Source organism: Agelaius tricolor, unplaced genomic scaffold (genome assembly GCF_023055355.1).
Source record: "Agelaius tricolor isolate 1412-34295 unplaced genomic scaffold, bAgeTri1.0.p SCAF_54, whole genome shotgun sequence".
NCBI lineage: Eukaryota > Metazoa > Chordata > Aves > Passeriformes > Icteridae > Agelaius > Agelaius tricolor.
In genome coordinates, this window is record NW_027269314.1 from 662,064 (window position 1) to 680,310 (window position 18,247).

At 47.0% G+C, this 18,247-nt stretch overlaps 1 protein-coding gene across 3 annotated transcripts in view; it reads right to left on the bottom strand.

The window, feature by feature from the left end:
- Positions 1-18,247, bottom strand: part of ZNF638 (zinc finger protein 638) — a 65,213-nt gene continuing 46,966 nt past the window's right edge. For all 3 annotated transcript variants that reach the window (XM_071455858.1, XM_071455859.1, XM_071455856.1), the window contains 10 exons: positions 17,404-17,445; positions 13,794-13,934; positions 11,355-11,480; positions 8,789-8,838; positions 6,052-7,279; positions 5,558-5,623; positions 2,405-3,272; positions 2,111-2,203; positions 612-730; positions 1-279 (listed from right to left, as the gene is read on the bottom strand). In XM_071455858.1, the coding sequence (XP_071311959.1) occupies positions 226-279; positions 612-730; positions 2,111-2,203; positions 2,405-3,272; positions 5,558-5,623; positions 6,052-7,279; positions 8,789-8,838; positions 11,355-11,480; positions 13,794-13,934; positions 17,404-17,445 (2,787 nt within the window). In that variant the 3' untranslated portion in view covers positions 1-225. The remainder of the gene's footprint in view (positions 280-611; positions 731-2,110; positions 2,204-2,404; positions 3,273-5,557; positions 5,624-6,051; positions 7,280-8,788; positions 8,839-11,354; positions 11,481-13,793; positions 13,935-17,403; positions 17,446-18,247) is intronic.

An 18,247-nucleotide genomic window follows, 5' to 3' on the forward strand; every position in this document is an offset into this window, starting at 1 on the left:
TAACTATACAGTAAGAACATTTATTTCCTGGAGACACCTGGAACAGTCTCTCCCACGTCGGATGATCGGAGACACAATTCCAACCCTCTCCTGCTGCTTTGGGTTTGGTCTGTTCCCAGCTCCGATTTTTTACACCGTGGATGCTCCTTCCCGCCCCCGAATGACAAAGGAAATCCGAACACACAGAACTGACTGGCCCCGAAGTGTGGTTCCTGGGAAGCTCCATCACCTGGAGCTCGGCTCCTCCCCGCCGCTTTCCTGCTGCTTGGCCATGAATTTCTGTGGAGAAGGGAGAAGAGATGGTGCTGCAGGGATATTCCGGGATTATCCCCTAAAACCTGGGCCAGGAACACCCGGGCCAGGTTTAATCAGCTCCTCCCACGGCCAAGGTGGGATTTGTCCCATAAAAACCCCCAAATTCCACATGGGAAGCTCCTGAGGGGAACGTGGCCAAATCTCAGGGGGCAGGATCCCCCACAATCTGGGCATGGAATAAAAATATTCCATATTCCCACTGCATTCCCAAACTCCATCACACGTGAACTCCCAGGGAATTCTCGGCACCCTGAATCCAAGGATTTGGGGGGATATTCCCGTTTTTCTGGTGGTACCTCCATGTTCTGCCGGTGCAGGGGGGTCCTGCAGTGGTTGATCATGGAGGGTTCGTCAGCGTAGAAGAGGGAGCAAATCTGGCAGAAGAATCCGGCCTTTGGGACCAGGATGTCCAGAGCTGAGGATACACCACAGTCACCACACACAGCGCCCAGAAATATTCCAACCCCACCTTTCCTTTAGCCAAATCTGGGGGATCATCTGTGATTCCTCAGGGGGAAATTGCAGATATTTAACATTCCAAAAAAATCAGGTTTTTCACCCAAGCTGGTCCTTGCCCCACTTCAATCCACAGGTCATCTCCAGTTCCCATATACACACCATCTTCTGGGAATAAAGCAACCAATCTCATGGAAGTTGGAGCAGTTCCTGAAGGACTGGCCCCATGGAAAAGTGACCCATGTTGGAGCAACCTATTCCTGAAGGACTCGCCCCATGGAAAAGTGACCCACCTTCCCGAAGGATTAATCCCAGGGAAGAGTGACCCACACTGAAGCAGTTCCTGAAAAACTGACCCCATGGAAGTTGGAGCAGTTCCTGAAGAACTGATCCCATGGAAAAGTGATCCATGTTGGAGCAGCCTGTTCCTGAAGGATTGACCCCATGGAAGTTGGAACAATTCCTGAAGGAAAGACTCCATGGAAAAGTGACTCATGTTGGAGCAGCTCCTGAAGGACTGACCCCATGGATGTTGGACCAGTTCCTGAAGAACTGAGCCCACAGAAATTGGAACAATTCCTGAAGGACTGACCCCATGGAAAAGTGACCCATGTTGGAGCAGCCTGTTCCTGAAGGATTGATTGATCCCATGGAAGAATGACCCACACTGGAGCAGTTCCTGAAGGAAAGACTCCATGGAAAAGTGACCTGTGCTGGAGCAGTTCCTGAAGAACTGAACCCATAGAAGTGGGAGCAGTTCCTGAAGGACTGATTCCATGGAAATTCAGGAAGCTCCTGAAGGACTGACCCCACAGAAGCTGGAGCAGCTCCTGAAGGATTGATCCCATGGAAAAAGGGACCCACACTAGAGCAGCTCCTGAAGGAAAGACTCCATGGAAGTGACTCATGTTGGAGCAGTTCCTCAAGGACTGACCCCATGGAAGCTGGAACAATTCCTGACCTCATGGAATTCACTACATCCCTACACCCTCATTTCACAGCCCTGGCAGCAATTCCCTCCTTTCCAGACACTGAATGTTGGGAATAAAACTCGCCAGAGGATGGGAACCCTCAGGAGACACCACACTGCACCCCACTAATAATCCATAATTCCACCTGGATTTGGAAATCTCCAGAAAAAAACTCTCCATGAGAGGCTTCTGAGTTTAACCAACTAGTTAAACGTGGATTTGGAAGAGCCAAGAAAAACCATGGATTCTGGGCCCTGCCTTTGAGGTTCTCTGTGGTGGTGAGGCACAGGAGGAGTTTTCAAACGGGCAGGACAGAATCTTCCAGCCAGGAAAACCTGGAGCATTTCAGGGGATTCCTTTGGATTTACCTTTGGGAGTGCTCTGCGTCTTGGGGACACCTGGAAAAGTCGTTTTCTTCGGCTGAGACTTTGGTTCTGCATCTTCTGATCCCAGCTGAGCTGCTGGAGACAGAAATGCATGTTGGGATGGAATCATGGAATCATGGAGTGATGGAATGGAATCATGGAACAGAACCATGGAGCGATGGAATGGAACCATGGAATGGTTTGGCTCGGGAGGCACCTAAGAGACATGGACGGGGACACCTTCCACCAGCCCAGCTGGCTCCAAGCCTCGTCCAAGCCGGCCTTGATGTTCCTCACCTTTTGGCTTGGAGATTTCAGCCATTTCATCCTCTGGATTTGTATCTCCTAGAATTCCCATTTCTTCTGGTCCTGCAACAGCAACAATATCTTCGTCATCTTCATCCTCGGGCGGGTTCTTCCCTGGGAAAGTGTTTTCTTCTTCCTCATCGCCGACTTCGTCGACTGTAACAAAGTTTAGTTCCTCTTTGAGGTGGTTGAAGTCGGCCAGGAAATCATCCTCATCCTCGTTAACCTCATCCAGAGTCACCAGAGGATTGTCCTCGTTGTCCTCCTGGATCTCATCCACGGTCACCAAGGCGTTGGGATCATCGGGCACCTGGGAGGCCGCGCCATCCCCGGGATTGGTTTTCCCCTCCTCGGCGGCGCTCAGCTCCGCGGGCTCGTTGAGGGGCAGCTCCTCCACCTCCCCAATCTCATCCACGGTCACCAAGGGCTCGGCCTTCAGATCCCGCTCCTCAAATTCCGCCCGGGGCCCATTCCCGTGGGAGCCCGGCTCCTCCTGCTCCGAGATCTCATCCAGCGTCAGCAGCGCCTGCGGATCCTTCACCGCTTCCGACAGCTCCTCCTCTTCCACCACCTCATCCACCACCACCAGGCCCTGGGGGTCGACGCCCGGCAGCGGCACCGGGGCGTCCTCCTCCTCCTCCCCGATCTCATCCAAGGTGACAAAGGACAGCTCACCTTCGGCTCCGCAACTCTTCCCTTTCCTCTTCTTGGGCGCCGGCTCCGAAGGGTTGGCTTTGGGGGCTTCTTTTCTCTTCCCCCTCGGGGGGTTCCGCCGCGGCATCACCGGAGACTCGGCTTCCTCCAGCACCTCGTCCACCGTGACGAACTCGTCCAGGTTAAACGGGAAGAGCTCTTCCTCCTGGGAATGGAATAGTTAACTGTCATCTCCAGGAGGAACATCCACACATGTTGGATCCAAAAAATAACCCCAAATTTAATTTGAGTGGGGAAAAAAAAAAAAGAAGTGGTCAGGGCTTAAATTGCAGCTTAAACCTGAGTTAATTTAAATGAATGACTCAGAAATTCAACATTTCTGAGGAATTAATTTAAATTAACTCAGGTTTAATCTCGTCCACCATGATGAACTCATCCAGGTTAAACAGGAAGAGCTCTTCCTCCTGGGAATGGAATATTTAACTGTCATCTCCAGCAGGATCCAAAAAATAACCCCAAATTGTATTTGAGAGTGAAAAAAAAAAAAAAAGTGGTCAGGGCTTAAATTGCAGCTTAAACCTGAGTTAATTTAAATTAATGACTCGGAAATTCAACATTTCTGAGGAATTAATTTAAATTAACTTAGGTTTAACCTCGTCCACCGTGACGAACTTGTCCAGGTTAAACGGGAAGAGCTCTTCCTCCTGGGAATGGAATATTTAACTGTCATCTCCAGGAGGAACATCCACACATGTTGGATCCAAAAAATAACCCCAAATTTAATTTGAGTGGGGAAAAAAAAAAAAGTGGTCAGGGCTTAAATTGCAGCATTGCAACTTAAACCTGAGTTAATTTAAATTAATGACTCAGAAATTCAACATTTCTGAGTCATAAATTTAAATTAACTCAGGTTTAACCTCGTCCACTGTGACAAACTCGTCCAGGTTAAATGGAAGAGCTCTTCCTCCTGGGAATGGAATATTTAACTGTCATCTCCAGGAGGAACATCCACACATGTTGGATCCAAAAAATAACCCCAAATTTAATTTGAGTGGAGAAAAAAAAAAAAAAAAAAAAGCGGTCAGGGCTTAAATTGCAGCTTAAACCTTAAACCTGAGTTAATTTAAATTAATGACTCAGAAATTCAACATTTCTGAGTCATAAATTTAAATTAACTCAGGTTTAACCTCGTCCACCGTGACGAACTCGTCCAGGTTAAACGGGAAGAGCTCTTCCTCCTGGGAATGGAATATTTAACTGTCATCTCCAGCAGGATCCAAAAAATAACCCCAAATTGTATTTGAGAGTGAAAAAACAAATAAAAAAGCGGTCAGGGCTTAAATTGCAGCTTAAACCTGAGTTAACTTAAATTAATGACTCAGAAATTCAACATTTCTGAATAATTAATTTAAATTAACTCAGGTTTAGTTCAGGAAGCCAAAGTCCTTTGGAAAAATCGCAGTGGATCAATAGGGGATAAAATTCCATGGGTAAAATTCAATGGATGAAATTCGGTGGATAAAAATCAATGGATAAAATCCAGTGGGATAAAGGTCAATGGACAAAATTCAGCAGATAAAATACAACTGATAAAATTCAGTGGATAAAATTAAAGGGACAAAATTAAGTGGATAAAATCCAGCGGATAAAGTTCAAGGGACAAAATTCAACGGATGAAATTCAGTGGATGAAATTCAGTGGAGAAAGGCCAAAGGATAAAATTGAAGGGATAAAATATAGTAGATAAAATTCAGTGGATAAAACTGAAGGGACAAAATTTAGTGGATAAAATTCAGTGGATAAAGTTCAACAGATAAAATCCAATGGATAAAATTCAGTGGATGAAATTCAATGGAAAAAAATCAATGGATGAAATCCAGTGGAGAAAGGCCAATGGATAAAACTGAAGGGACAAAATTTAGTGGATAAAATTCAGTGGATCAAGTTCAACAGATGAAATTCCTGCCAATTCGAAGTTCTGGCTCCAAAGGAACGGGTGCCCCACCCCAAATGATGCCTCTGATTTCTTCCATGGAGAATTCTGAATTTTTGTTACTTTTTCTGCCAAAATATTCCATCCTACCCTCACATTTTCATGGATATTTAACACAAACTGGGAAACTGGGATTTGGGGATGGATTTACGGGATCTGATCCCAGCTGGGGTTTCCTGGTGGCCCCAGCTCCGTGAGCCTGGAAATAGGGACTGGAGAGATCCAAAGGGAATGGATCCAAAGGGAATGGATCCAAAGGGATTCCAGCACCCCAGAGCCCACGGGATCCATGGACACCAGAAGGAAAAAGGGCAGGAATTTGGTGATATCATTTTGGAAAGAGGGGAAAGATTCCTGAGAGCAGGAACATCCTGGAATCCTGGAATGGTTTGGGTTGGAGAAGACCTTAAATCGCACCCAATCCCACCCCCTGGAACATCAGAAGTCCCCATTTCCATACACTCCATCCTTTTAATCCCACGGTTTTCCATCCTTACCTCCTTCTGTTTCCCAGTGCTGCCAGTGCCGCTTTTCCAAGCTGCAGCACCGCCCCCACCAGGAGCCTGCAAAATGGGACAAAAAATTCCATGAAATCCCAGGAAATCCCAATCCTCACTGAGCACAGCTTTGTTAGGACCAAAGAGCTGCTCTGGGATGTCTTCATGGCTCCAGGTGTTTGCCACCAACAGGTGACACCTGGCTCAGGAGCCCCTTTTCCATCTGTGCAGGGCTTGGAAAAGCCAATTCCACCTCCCCAGAGGACACGGGCTTTATTCCCACTTGGAGCTGCTCCAAGGAATTCAGTTTGGATTCCCTTCCAAAACAACTTCCATAGGATTTTCCAACCAGTTCCGCCCTCGTGGTGCAGCTAAAAGGAACAGGCTGCCCAGCAGCTCCTCTGGCGGCCCCAGGATTTATGGAGAAGGGATGATCCCAGAAACCCAGGGTGGGAGAAGCCCAGGGAACACCTGGGCATTCCTGCCCTCCTCACCTGATTCCCACCAGGATTTTCCTTCGTGCCAGATGTTCCGCTCTCTCCCGGCTGGCTCTGCTTTGAACTTGCCCGAGATTCCAGCTGGGAATCCTTTTCCTGCTGGGATGAGCTCTTCCCACCGTCCCCCTGTGCGTCCACTCCGGAATTTCCATTCCCTTTCCACTGGCTGCTCCCAGCTCCTGGCTGAGCCGTGGTTTTGGGTGGGATTTTCTTCTCCAGCCCCGCTTTGGGGGGGATTTTCTGCTCTCCAGCTCTTCCCAGGGAAGGCTCGGTGATCCTGACGGGAATTTTCTGCTTCAGGATGTCCGGGACAGACACCACTGCCTTCAAAAGCGTTTTCCCAATGCAAGATTCCTTCAGGGACGCAGCGGGATTTACCGGAGCTGCCGCGCGGTTTTCTTCAGATTTTGCAGCTCCCATCCCTTTATTTTGTGGGATTTTAACCGAACTTCCCCCGTGCATCTCACCAACAGCATTCCCAGAGTTCTCCCCACCCTTGGATGATGTTTTTCCAGGTGTTTTCTCCAGCTCTGTCCCAGCCTTGCCCCCACTCTTCCCCGGATTTTCCCCGATTTTGAGCACGGATTCCTCCGCTGTCGCCTCTCTCTCTGCTCCAGCCACATCCAGTTTTTTCCCTGGAGCATCCGGAGTTTTTGGGACAGCTTTCCTCTCCGTGGACGTTTCCTGGCTGCTTTTCCCAGCCTCGGGAACGGGAGTTTTTTCCGGAGCAGCCAGCTCCGTGCTGGGCTGGGTGACACCGGGTGACACCGCGGGAGCCTCCTCCGAGCTCGGGGACATTCCAGGGATGGCTCCTGGCGTTCCCCCAGCTGCTGGGATGGCCTTGCTGGATGATTCCAGAGGCTCCACGGCGGGAGCAGAGGGTTCCTCATCCTCCTTGTGGATTTCCAGCTCCGGCTCATCCTGAGATTTGTCCGTCCCCGCTCCGGAAAGCGGCGCCGGTTTCTCCTCCGACCTCGCTCCGGGCGATTTGCTGCCAGCAGGATCCACAGGAATTCCAGGATCCGACCCCTCCACATCCATCCCTGCAGGAGATTCCCTCACTGCTGCTCCTCCTGCCTGCGACTCAGGGATCTCCAGTTGTCCCGCTGGAATCTCCTCCGGGACATTTGGGGTGGGAATTTGGCCTTTCCTGGCCTCTCCTGATGGATTCCCAGCTGGTTTTTGCACCGTTCCTGATCCCTCTGGAATTTTTTTCAAGCCAGAGCTAAAAGCATTTAAAAGAAACAAAAATCAAACCACGGGGAGAGAATTCCAGAAGTCTCAGAAAGCTCTGGATGGCACCGGTGGGAGTTTTCCTGGAGCATGAGGAAATGGGATTGGGAATTCTGCGGGAAAAGGCGGCACTTGAGGTGAATAATTCACATTTTGGAGACCTCAGGTCTCAGAAAATTTCCATCCCACAGAGGGGAAAATTGGGAATATCCCACCAAAAGGCAGCTCCTGGATAGGAGCATTAGAGGAGCTTTGCTCTGTCTGCAGTTCCCAATCCCCAGAGAGCAGGTCTGGATTTGGGATTGGATTTGGGTTTAAAATCCCTGTTTTCCATGGAGAACCCTCTGGGATAACACAGCCCAAGGTGCCACAGGATGGAGCTTTCCAGGGAATTCCAGAGACTTCACTGAAGGAAAGAATCCCACAGCATGAGCTTGGGAAGTGCTGGAATTAGGGATGGCTGGGCCTGGAGCACCCATTCCAGCAGAATTCCAGCAGGGAATTTCTGCTCCAAAACCTGGAAAAATCAGGATTATCCAGGAGAGCGGGATTTGGGATCCTCCAAAGGGATTTTCCCATCAATTTAACATTTCTGGCTGTGCTCAGTTTGTTTTCTACTGGGATTCATGGAAAACTCCTGGGATTCATGGAAAACTTCCCCCTGGATTCATGGAAAACACAGCCTGGGAAAGGCAGAGTCCAGGAGCTGAGTTTAATTAATTAAAGCTTCATAGAAATAATCACTAATTAACAATTAAAATTATAATTCTGGTCTTTTCTGCTCCCTATGAAATGAAATAATTTTGTGTAAAATGTGTGGAACAGGAAAAATGTCAATTTTCCAACTTTCCAGGAGCTGGGATTAACGAAAAAGTCACATTTTAATTTTAATTTTAATTTTAAATCCCACTAGTCTGGAATAAAGAAGTGGCTGTGAGGAAGAGATTCCCGTTAATTTGGGAATTAATGCTCCCAAAATTCAGCAGTTTCATGGAATGATAAGGAAAGAAACGAGATCTGGGAATACAGAGCTTTTCCATAACAGAATTCCTTAAATTTGAGAATGATCCTTACACAATTTGGGGGTTTTGACAACAAAACTCATCCAGAAATCCGAGTTGGAATCACAGAAAAAAGGGATCGAAGCCATATTTAACAAAAATTCCTAAAAATTTCTGGAAATTCAGCAGTTGGGAAAAGGCATTGCAGAGGCAGGGATAGAGGGAAGAGCTGCAGGATGGAATGAAAGCAACAGGAGGAGCCAGGACCTGAGCAGGGGAAAAAAAAACAAGGAAAAACTCCACAGAAATTGGGATTTCACGCCATTTTTCCATGATTTTTTTAATGAATCCCAAATATTTTGTCTCATGGAGGACATGGACTGGGAAGGAGGAGCAGCAGGACACAGCTGGAGGGAGGCTCAGCGATCCCTAATCGTGGATGAACATTCCAAGAGAGAAAAGAAATGGATAAAATTCCCAAAAATCCTTGCAGGCTGTACCTTCCTTTGCTCCCGTCCTCTCTCTTCACTTCCTTTTTCCCAGTTTCTGCCTGAAAAACAAAAATCCCAATCCCTGAGGGTGAAATCCCGGCCCTGAAGAAAATATCCCAACCCTGAGGGAAAAATCACGATCCTGAGGGAAATCCTATCCTCGAGGGAAAAATCCCAAACTCTGAGGGGAATTCCATCCTTGAAGGAAATCCCAAACTGTGAGGGGAAAATCCCAACCCTGAGGGAAAAATCCCAACCCTAAGGGAAAAATCCCAACCCTGAGGGAAAAATCCCAACCCTAAGGGAAAAAAATCCCAAACCCTGAGGGAAAAATCCCAAACCCTGAGGGAAAAATCCCAACCCTAAGGGAAAAAAATCCCAAACCCTGAGGGAAAAATCCCAACCTTGAGAGGAAAATCCCAACCCCTGAGGGGAAAATCCCAACCTGAGGGAAGAACTCCAACTCTGAGAGAAAAATCCCAAACCTGATGGGGAAAATCCCAACCTGAGGGGGAAATCTCAATCCTGAGGGGAAAATCCCAACCCTGAGGGAAAAATATCATTTTTGAAGGGAAAAATCCCAATCTCTGAGGGAAATCCCAGACCTGAAGGAAAAATCCCAACCCTAACAGGAAAACCACAATCCTGAGGGAAAAATCCCAACCCTGAGGAAAAAATCCCATCCTTGAAGGAAAAAATCCCAATCCCTAAGGAAAAATCACGATCCTGAGGGAAAAAATACCATCCTTGAAGGGAAAAAACCTAAACCCTGAGGGAAAAATCCCAATCCTGAGGGAAATCCCATCCTTGAAGGGAAAAATCCCAAACTCTGAGGGAAAAATCCCAACCCTGAAGGAAAAAATCCCAACCCTGAGGGAAAAAATCCCAACCCTGAGGCAGAAAATCAGGCTCTGAGGGAAAAAAATTCCAACCCTGAGAGAAAATCCTGGCCCAGAGGGAAATCCTATCCTTTAGGGGAAAAATCCCAAACCCTGAGGGAAAAAATCCCAAACCCTGAGGGAAAAATCCCAAACCCTGAGGGAAAAATCCCAACCTCTGAGGGAAAAATCCCAACCCTGAGGGAAAAAATCCCAACCCTGAGGCAGAAAATCCTGGCCCAGAGGGAAATCCCATCCTTGAGGGAGAAAATCCCAAATCCTGAGGGAAAAAGTCCCAAACCTAAGGGAAAATTCCAACCCTGAGGGAAAATCCTGACCCGGGGGGGGGGAAATCCCAACCCTGAGAGGAAATCCCAATCCTGAGAGAAAATTCCAATCCTGAGGAAAAAATGCCATCCTTGAAGGAAAAAACCCTAAACCGTAAGGAAAAATCACGATCCTGAGGGAAATCCCATCCTTGAAGGGAAAAATCCCAAACTCTGAGGGAAAAATCCCAACCCTGAGGCAAAAATCCCAACCCTGAGGGAAAATCCCAGCCCTGAGGCAGAAAATCGTGGCCCTGAGGGAAATCTCAACCTAGAGGTAAAATTCCCAACCCTGAGGGTAAAATCCCATCCTTGAGGGAAAAAATCCCAAACTCTGAGGGAAAAATCCCAACCCTGAGAGGAAATCCCAATCCTGAGGGAAAAATTCCAATCCTGAGGGAAAAAGTCCCAACCCTGAGGGAAAAAGTCCATCCTTGAAGAAAATCCCATCCTTGAGAGAAAAATCCCAACCCCTGAGGGGAAAATCCCAATTCTGAGGGAAGAACTCCAACTCTGAGAGAAAAATCCCAAACCTGATGGGGAAAATCCCAACCTGAGGGGGAAATCTCAATCCTGAGGGGAAAATCCCAACCCTGAGGGAAAAATATCATCTTTGAAGGGAAAAATCCCAATCTCTGAGGGAAATCCCAGACCTGAAAGAAAAATCCCAACCCTGACAGGAAAACCTCAATCCTGAGGGAAAAATCCCAACCCTGAGTAAAAAATCCCATCATTGAAGGAAAAAAATCCCAATCCCTAAGGAAAAATCATGATCCTGAGGGAAAAAATACCATCCTTGAAGGGAAAAAACCCTGAATCCTGAGGGGAAAATCCCAATCCTGAGGGAAATCCCATCCTTGAAGGGAAAAATCCCAAACTCTGAGGGAAAAATCCCAATCCTGAGGGAAAAAGTCCCAAACCTAAGGGAAAATCCCAACCCTGATGGAAAATCCTGACCCTGAGGGGAAAATTCCAATCCTCAGGGGGAAATTCCAATCCTGAGGGGAAAAAATTCTGACTGTGAGGGAAATCCCATCCTTCAGGGAAAAAATCCCAAACCCTGAGAGGAAATCCCAATCCTGAGGGGAAAATTCCAACCCTGAGGGAAAAAAATCCCAAACCCTGAGGGAAAATTCCAACCCTGAGAGGAAATCCCAATCCTGAGGGGAAAATCCCAGCCCTTAGGGGGAAAATTCCAACCCTGAGGGAAAAAGTTCCCAAACCTAAGGGAAAATTCCAACCGTGAGGGAAAATCTTTGCCCTGAGGGGGAAAATCCCAACCCTGAAGGAAATCCCATCCTGCAGCTCTTTGCAGGAACATTCTCCCATGCCCAAAAAAAAGCCAGATGGTGGAAAATACGGAATTTTTACCTCAGGAATGTCTCCGTGGGAGGACAAGGAGCAGGTGAGTGTGTGCTCTCCTATGGAATAAGGGTACTGCTGCAGGAAGCTGTGCATGGAGCGCGCGGATTTGGGGCTGTCCAGGTGCAGGATGGCCTGAGGGAAAAAAATCCTGGTAATTCCTTAATTTATGGATAAAATGAGAATTCTTAAACCTGCTGGAATGCCTTGGTTTTCCCCCGCCATTTTCTAAGCATAAAAATGGTTAAAAGTCACTTTAAAATGGCCCAATTTGGGTCTTAAAGGTGGAACTAACTTGGGTTTTTTGGGATTTAAAAAATACATCCTTGGATTTTTAGGATTTAAAAAAACATTTTCAATGGATTTTGGGATTTAAAGGGCATTTTCTTTGGATTTTAAAGACTATTTCCATGGGTGTTTTCTTTTTGTTTTTGGGACTTGAAAAACATTTTCTTGGTTTTTCTGTGATTCAAAGGATATTTTCCTTGTTTTTCTTGGGATTTAAAAACATTTTCCTCAGTTTTTTTTTTTTCTTATTTAAAGACCATTTCCTTGTTATTTTGGGATCTAAAACATAAAGAATCCCACAGAAACTGCAGCAATTCTGCCATTCCCATTCTTTCCAATTCCCAAAAACTCCCAACCCCCTCACCCCCAAGTCCCCAAAATTCCCCCAAAAATCCACCAAAAACTCCCCAAAAATTAAAAAAAATCCCCCAGATCCACCAAAAACTCCCCCCCCAAAAAAATCCCCCCGAAATTAGAAAGTCCCCCCAAAATTAAAAAAATCCCCCAAAAATCACAAGAAATCCCCCCAAAAATCAACAACAACAACAAAATCCCCCAACATTTCCACAAAAATGCCCCAAAATTAAAAAATAATTCTGAAATAATCCCCCAAAATTCCCAAATAAATCTACCAAAAATCTCCCAAAAATTTCAAAAAAATCTCCAAAAATTCCCCAAAAATCCCAAAGGAAAAGAGAAAAGGGAGGAAGGGGCAGAAAAGGAGGGGAAAAGGGAAAGAAGGAAGGGGGAAAGAAGGAAATGGGGGAAAGGGGAAAAAGGGAAGGGGAAAAGGGGGAATAAAGTGGGAAAGAGGAAACAGGGGCAAAAAGGAGAAAAATTGAAAGGATGGGGAAAGGAAGGGGGAAAAGGAAAAAAAAAATCCTCCAAAATCCCTAAAAATTTCCCTAAAATTCCCAATAAATTAAAGGAAAAACAACAAAAAATGTCCTAGAAATCTCCAAAAATTCTGGAAAATTCCCCCAAAAAAATTCCTCAAACCATTTTACCCCGTTTTTTCCCCTCCAAGCCCCATTTTTTTTACAGTCCTTGGGGCTGAACCCGGTGGTGGTTGCTGAGCACGGTGCAGTGCTCCACCTTGCCAAGCACAACCCAGCTCCAATTCCTGGAACCCCTGTGCCAAAAATCCCCCAAAATTTCCCAAAAAACCCCAAAATTTCCCCCATTTTTTCCCCTCCAAGCCCTGATTTCCCCAGTTCCTGGGGCTGTACCCGGTGGTGGTTGCTGAGCACAGCGCAGTGCTCCACCTTGCCAAGCACAACCCAGCTCCAATTCCTGGAACCCCCGTGCCAAAAATCCCCCAAAATCTCCCCAAAAACCCCATTTTTGCCCATTTTGGGCCATGTTTTTCCCCGCCGTACCCGGCAGCGGTTGCTGAGCACGGCGCAGTGCTCCACACTGCACAACCCAGCACTGGCTCCAATTCCTGGAACCCCTCTGCCAAAAATCCCCCATATTTCCCTGAAAACCCCCATTTTTGTCCATTTTTGCTCCATGTTTTGCCCCTGTGCCGTACCCGGTGGCAGTTGCTGAGCACGGCGCAGTGCTCTCCACCTTGCACAACCCAGCACTGGCTCCAATTCCTGGAACCCCTGTGCCAAAAATCCCCCAAAATTTCCCCAAAAACCCCATTTTTGCCCATTTTTGCCGTGCCGTACCCGGTGGCGGTTGCTGAGCACAGTGCAGTGCTCCACCTTACCCAGCACAAACCAGCTCCAATTCCTGGAACCCCTGTGCCAAAAATCCCCCAAAATCTCCCCAAAACCCCTGTATTTTGCCCATGTTTTGCCCGTGTTTTGCCCGTGTTTTGCCCATGTTTTGCCCGTGTTTTGCCCGTGTTTTGCCCATTTTCCCCTGTGTTTTGCCCCCGTGCCGTACCCGGCGGCGGTTGCTGAGCACGGTGCAGTGCTCCACCTTGCCCAGCACAACCCAGCTCCAATTCCTGGAACCCCTGTGCCAAAAGTCCCCCAAAATCTCCCCAAAACCCCCGTGTTTTGCCCATGTTTTGCCCATGTTTTGCCCGTGTTTTGCCCATATTTTGCCCATATTTTGCCCGTGTTTTGCCCGTGTTTTGCCTGTGTTTTGCCCATTTTGGCCCATGTTTTGCCCATGTTTTCCCCCGTGTTTTCCCCCGTGCCGTACCCGGCGGCGGTTGCTGAGCACGGCGTAGTGCTCCACCTTGCCGAAGCGCAGCCCCGCGCACACCAGCTCCAGCTCCCGGTAGCCCTGGGCTGGGAGGTTCCCCAGGTGCACCAGGTGAGAGCGCAGAGAGGCAGCGTCCACCTGAGGGGAGAACAGCAGGGGGGTAATGGGGAAACAGGGGGAAAGGGGGGGAAAGGGGGGAAAAAGGGGAAAAAAGTGGGGGGAAAGGGGGGAGGGAAAAGGGGGAAAAAAAGGGAGAAAGGGGGATAAAAAGGGGTGAAAGGGAGGAAAAAGGGGGGAAAGGGGAAGAAAGGGGAAAAAGGGGGAAAAAGGGGGAAAAAGGGGGGAAAAGGGGGAAAAAGGGGGAAAAAGGGGGAAAAAGGGGGAAAAAGGGGGGAAAAGGGGGGGAAAAGGGGGGAAAAGGGGGGAAAAGGGGGGAAAAGGGGGGAAAAGGGGGGAAAAGGGGGGAAAAGGGGGGAAAAGGGGGGAAAAAGGGGGAAAAGGAAGGAGAAAAGGGGAGAAAAGGGGAGAAAAGGGGAGAAAAGGGGAGAAAAGGGGAAAGGGGGGAAAAAAGGGAGGAATAAGTGGAGGGAAAAGGGGGAAAAAGGGGGAAAAGGGGAGAAAAGGGGGAAAAAGGAGGGGGGAAGGGGGAAAAGGGGAAGAAAAGGGGAAAAAGTGGGGGGAAAAGCGGAAAAAAGGGGTAAAAGGAAAAAAGGGAGAAAGGGGGGAAAGGGGGGAATAAGTGGGGGGAAAAGGGGGGGAAGGGGGAGAAAAGGGGAAAAGGAGGGGAAAGGAGGGAAAGGGGGGAGGGAAAAGGGGGAAAAAGGGGAAAAAAGGGGATAAAAAGGGGTGAAAGGGAGGAAAAAGGGGGGAAAAGGGGAAGAAAGGGGAAGAAAGGGGAAGAAAGGGGAAGAAAGGGGAAGAAAGGGGGAAAAAGGGGGAAAAAGGGGGAAAAAGGGGGAAAAAGGGGGAAAAAGGGGGAAAAGGGGGAGAAAAAGGGGGGAAAGGGGGAAAAAGGGGGAAAAAGGGGGAAAAAGGGGGAAAAAGGGGGAAAAAAGGGGAAAAAAGGGGAAAAGGGGGAAAAAGGGGGGAAAGAGGGGGAAAAGTGGGGGGAAAAAGGGGAGGAGAAGGGGAAAGCGGGGAAAAAATGAGGGAAAAGGAAGGAGAAAAAAGGGGAGAAAAGGGGAAAAAGGGGAGGAAGGGGATAAAAAGGAGGAAAAAGGGGGAAAAATGGGGGAAAGGGGGGGGAAGGGAGAAAAGGAGAAAAGGGGGAAATGGAACAAAGAGGGGAAAAAGGGAAAAAAGTGAAAAGGGGGGAAAAAGGGAAAAAAGAGAAGAAAAGGCGACAAAATAGGAATAAAGGGAAAAAGGGAAAAAAGGGGAAAACAAGGGGAACAGAAGGGGAAAAGAAAGGGGAAAGGAAGGGGGGGAAAAGGAAGAAAAAGGAAAAAGGAAGGAGAAAAGGGGAAAAAGGGGGAAAGGGAGAAAACGGAACAAAGCAGGGAAAGAGGAAAAAAGGGAAAAAAGGGAAAAAAGGGAAAAAAGGAAGGGGAAAGGAAGGGGAAAGGAAGGGAAAGGAAGGGGAAAGGAAGGGGGGAAGAGGGGGGAAAGGGGGGAGAAAAAGGGAGAAAATGAGGAAAAAAGGGGAAAAAGGGAAGAAAGGAAGGAGAAAAGAGGAGGAAGAGAGGGGAAAGGGAGAACAGGAGAAAATGGAACAAAGGGGGATAAAGAGGGAATACAATGAAGGGGAAAGAGGAAAAGGGGGAAAGGGGGAAATGGAACAAAGAGGGGAGAAAGGGAAAAAAGGGAAAAAAAGGGAAAAAGGGGAAAAAAGGGAAAAAGGGGGAAGAGGGGGAAATGGGGGAAATGGAACAAAGAGGGGAAAAAAGGGGGAAAAGGGAAAAAAGGGAAAAAAGGGAAAAAAGGGGGAAAAGGGGGGAAAAGGGGGGAAAAGGGGGGAAAAGGGGGGAAAAGGGGGGGAAAAGGGGGGGAAAGGGGGGGGAAAGGGGAAAAAAGGGGAAAAAAGGGGAAAAAAGGGGAAAAAAGGGGAAAAAAGGGGAAAAAGGGGGAAAAAGGGGGAGGGAGGGGATAAAAAGGGGGAAAAAGGGGCAATAGGGGAAATAGGGAGAAAAGGAGGAAATGGAACAAAGAGGGGAAAGAGGTGGAAAAGGGAAAAAAGTGAAAAGGGGGGAAAAAGGGAAAAAAGAGGAAAAAGGCAAAAAAAGAGGAATAAAGGGGAAAAGGGGGAAATAAGGAAAAAGAAGGGGAAAAGAAGGGGGAAAAGAAGGGGGGAAAAGGGAAAAAAAGGAAGAAAAAGGGAAAAAGGAAGGAGAAAAAAGGGGGAAGAGGGGGGGAAAGGGAGAAAAGGAGAAAACAGAACAAAGGGGGATAAAGAGGGAACAAAATGAAGGGGGGAAGAGGAAAAGGGAAGGGGAAAAAGGGGAAAAGGGAAAAAAGGAAGGAGAAAGAAAGGGGAGAAAAGGGGAATAAAGGGGGGAAAGAGGGAAAAAGGAAAAGGAAAAAGGGAAAAGGAAAAAGGAAAAAGGAAAAAGGAAAAAGGAAGGGGAAGGAAGGGGGAAAAGAGGAAAAGGGAGGGGGGAAAAGGAGAAAAGGGGGAAGGAAAGGGGAAGGGAAAACGGGGAAGGGGGGAAAGGGTGAAGGGGAAAAATGACCAAAAAAAGGAAAAAGGGGAGGATGGGAAAAGGAAAGGAAAAAGGGAAAAAAAAAGGAAAAAAATGGGAATAAATGGGCAAAAAGGGAAGAAGGAAAGAGGAAAAATAGGGGAAAAGGGGGAAAAGTGAAAAAAATGGACCAAAGGAAGGACGAAAAGGGTGGGGGGAAATGGGGAGAAAGAGGGGAAAGGACAGAGGGGGGAAAGGGGAATAAAGGGGAGAAGGCAGGAAAAATGGGGGAAAAAGGAGAAAAAGGGAAAAAAGGAGGAAATGGGGAAGAAGAGAACGAAGGACAGGGAAAAAGGAGTGGGAAAAAGGGGGAAAAGGGGAAATTAGGGGGGAAAAAGAAGAGAAAAAAGTGGGGGGAAAAGGAAAAAACCTCTCTGCATTTATAAATAATGGAATTTTGAGTGGGAATTAAGAAAAATTCCCCATTCCCATTTGGAACTTTCCAACACGTTATTTTACAGGGAGAAAACCTCTGAGAATCCTGGAATTAATCCTGGAATTAATCCTGGAATTAATCCTGGAATTCTGAAAGGATCTAAGGGCCAGGGAGATCCCTGAGGTCTCAAATAATCCCATTCCAGAAAGAAAATGGGATTTAGCCCAACCTGAAATGCTCAGGAAGGAGCACTCCCAGCTCCCAGTTCAGGAAATTCCAAAGAAATTTGGGACAATGAGGAGAAAAATTGGGGATAATGAGGAGAAAAATTTGGGACAATGAGGAGAAATATTTGGGACAATGAGGAGAAAACTTTGGGGATAATGAGGAGAAAAATTGGGGATAATGAGGAGAAAAATTTGGGATAATGAGGAGAAATATTTGGGATAATGAGGAGAAATATTTGGGATAATGAGGAGAAATATTTGGGATAATGAGGAGAAAAATTGGGGATAATGAGGAGAAAAATTGGGGATAATGAGGAAAAACTCACCTTGGGATCAGCCTCCTTGATGAGGGAGATGAAAATGGCTTCCTTTAGGGAGGGAAAAAGGGATTGGGGCTTAATTAATAATAATTGATGATTGATTAATAATTAATAATTGATTAATTAATCATTATTAAAGTGGTCATCATGTTAAAATAAATAAAATTAAAAAAACCACATTTCCCGGGGAAAAAGTCCTTTATTTTATACTCCAGGAAGTGCAAAAAATTCTATTTAAATTTTATTTAAATCCCAAATCTTGCTTGAAGTGGAATTTTTTTCCCAGAGTTATTCCCACAATTCCCAAATTCTCCACATTCCCACAATCCCCCAACTTCCCCCAATCTCACAATTCCCAATTTTTCCCAATCCTCCCAACACCCCCAGTTCCTAAAATTCCCACAATTCCCAATTTCCCTCAATCCCACAATCCCCAGATTCCCAAAATCCCCAAATTGCTCAATTTCCCTCAATCCCACAATCCCTAAAATTCCCAAATTCTCACAATCACCAAATCCCCAAAATTCCCCAATTTCCCTCAATTCCCCAATCCCCCAATCCCTCCAACTCCTAAAATTCCCACAATTCCTAAATCCCCACAACTCCTCCAATTCCCACAATTCCCAAAATGCTCAACTTCCCTCAATCCCACAATCCTTGAAATTCCCAAATTCCCAAATCCCCACAATTCCCCAAATCCCCAAATTTCCCAAATCCCCCAACTTCCCCCAATCTCACAATTCCCAATTTTTCCCAATCCTCCCAACACCCCCAGTTCCTAAAATTCCCACAATTCCCAACTTCCCTCAATCCCTCAATCCCCAGATTCCCAAAATCCCCAAATTGCTCA